Source organism: Dysidea avara, chromosome 11 (assembly GCF_963678975.1).
Source record: "Dysidea avara chromosome 11, odDysAvar1.4, whole genome shotgun sequence".
Classification (NCBI taxonomy): domain Eukaryota; kingdom Metazoa; phylum Porifera; class Demospongiae; order Dictyoceratida; family Dysideidae; genus Dysidea; species Dysidea avara.
This window is the reverse complement of record NC_089282.1, coordinates 23,593,018-23,594,258: the sequence shown is the minus strand read 5'-3', so window position 1 is coordinate 23,594,258 and position 1,241 is coordinate 23,593,018. Positions and strand designations below refer to the sequence as shown.

Genomic DNA, 1,241 nt, shown 5'->3' with positions numbered 1-1,241 from the left:
ATGGCAGTATGCAAAGCACACTCAACATGCAAAGCAGGGTCTCTTTAAATGAGGCATGTCCCCACAGGAAAATTTACCTTTTGAGATTAATCCTGAGGGCAAATTTATGCACGACTACTCTTCTAGAATAACTGACTGGTCTTCATCATTTGCACATTTAAAATTAGAAAGTCAATAGCCCCCCTAAGTTGCTGTGCCTATGGTGTGTGTGTGTGTGTGTGTGTGTGTGTGTGTGTGTGTGTGTGTGTGTGTGTGTGTGTGTGTGTGTGTGTGTGTGTGTGTGTGTGTGTGTGTGTCTGTGTGTGTGTGTGTGTGTCTGTGTGTGTGTCTGTGTGTGTGTGTGCGTCTGTGTGTGTGTCTGTGTGTGTGTCTGTGTCTGTGTGTGTCTGTCTCTGTGTGTTGTGTGTGTGTGCACACGAACACACGTTATTATTAGTTGTATACAAAATCAATATGTATCACAAATAATATTGCAGTTTACCATTGCCACAACAAATTATGTGACATATGTACAGAAATATTGTGGCTTGTATCGTCACAGTATAAAAATATCAAAATACAGCATCGTTCTGTAATTGAAATTCGGACAGCTTTTCAGATTCCATATAACTGTTTGGTGATCAATATCATATAATAGTCAATCATGAATGGTTAGTGACCTGATGAATCACAACATCCTCCTGAAAAACACATACGTGTAAGTAAGGTTTAATGCAATTATCCTAGGATAAGTAAAAAAATGACATTGATGAAAGAACCAGGTACAGGTCCCCAAAAATCTTTGTGTGTACAATCAAGAGTTCATAATATAAAAAGAGAGGAGAGTGTCCTACTTCAGTATAGCTTGTATAAACGTGTACGTATTTCAAAGTAATACAGTAAAACTTTGATTACTTTAGGATATCATGCCAACACAAAAAGTGTTAAGGAGCGTTGACAATGTCATCAGTAGGTTGCTTATTAAAGCTATAACTACAACAGTCATTGAAACTTAATGCTGAGTACATCCCTGACCAACTAACACATTGAAAGTGACTATAGGTGTTGCATCATAACTTTGAGATTTGTGTTGGTACAGGCTATACTGCAATAGGACACTCTCCTCTCTTTTTATATTATGAACTCTTGGTATGACTGATTGATTATAATATTATAAGGCAAAATGTTTGAAGCTGAAATGAAGACTACATAGACAGTGCATTAAACTGATACACAGAAAAACATTTCTTGAATAGTTGTTT

General features: G+C 37.0%; 1 protein-coding gene across 1 annotated transcript in view; it reads right to left on the bottom strand.

Moving 5' to 3' along the window:
- Positions 1-408: 408 nt before the first annotated feature.
- LOC136238506 (probable basic-leucine zipper transcription factor Q) overlaps positions 409-1,241 on the bottom strand; it is a gene marked incomplete at its 5' end in the record, with an annotated part of 2,930 nt that continues 2,097 nt past the window's right edge. Inside the window, 1 exon segment of the mRNA XM_066029042.1 lies at positions 409-680. Coding sequence (XP_065885114.1) covers positions 642-680 — 39 coding nt within the window. The 3' untranslated portion in view covers positions 409-641.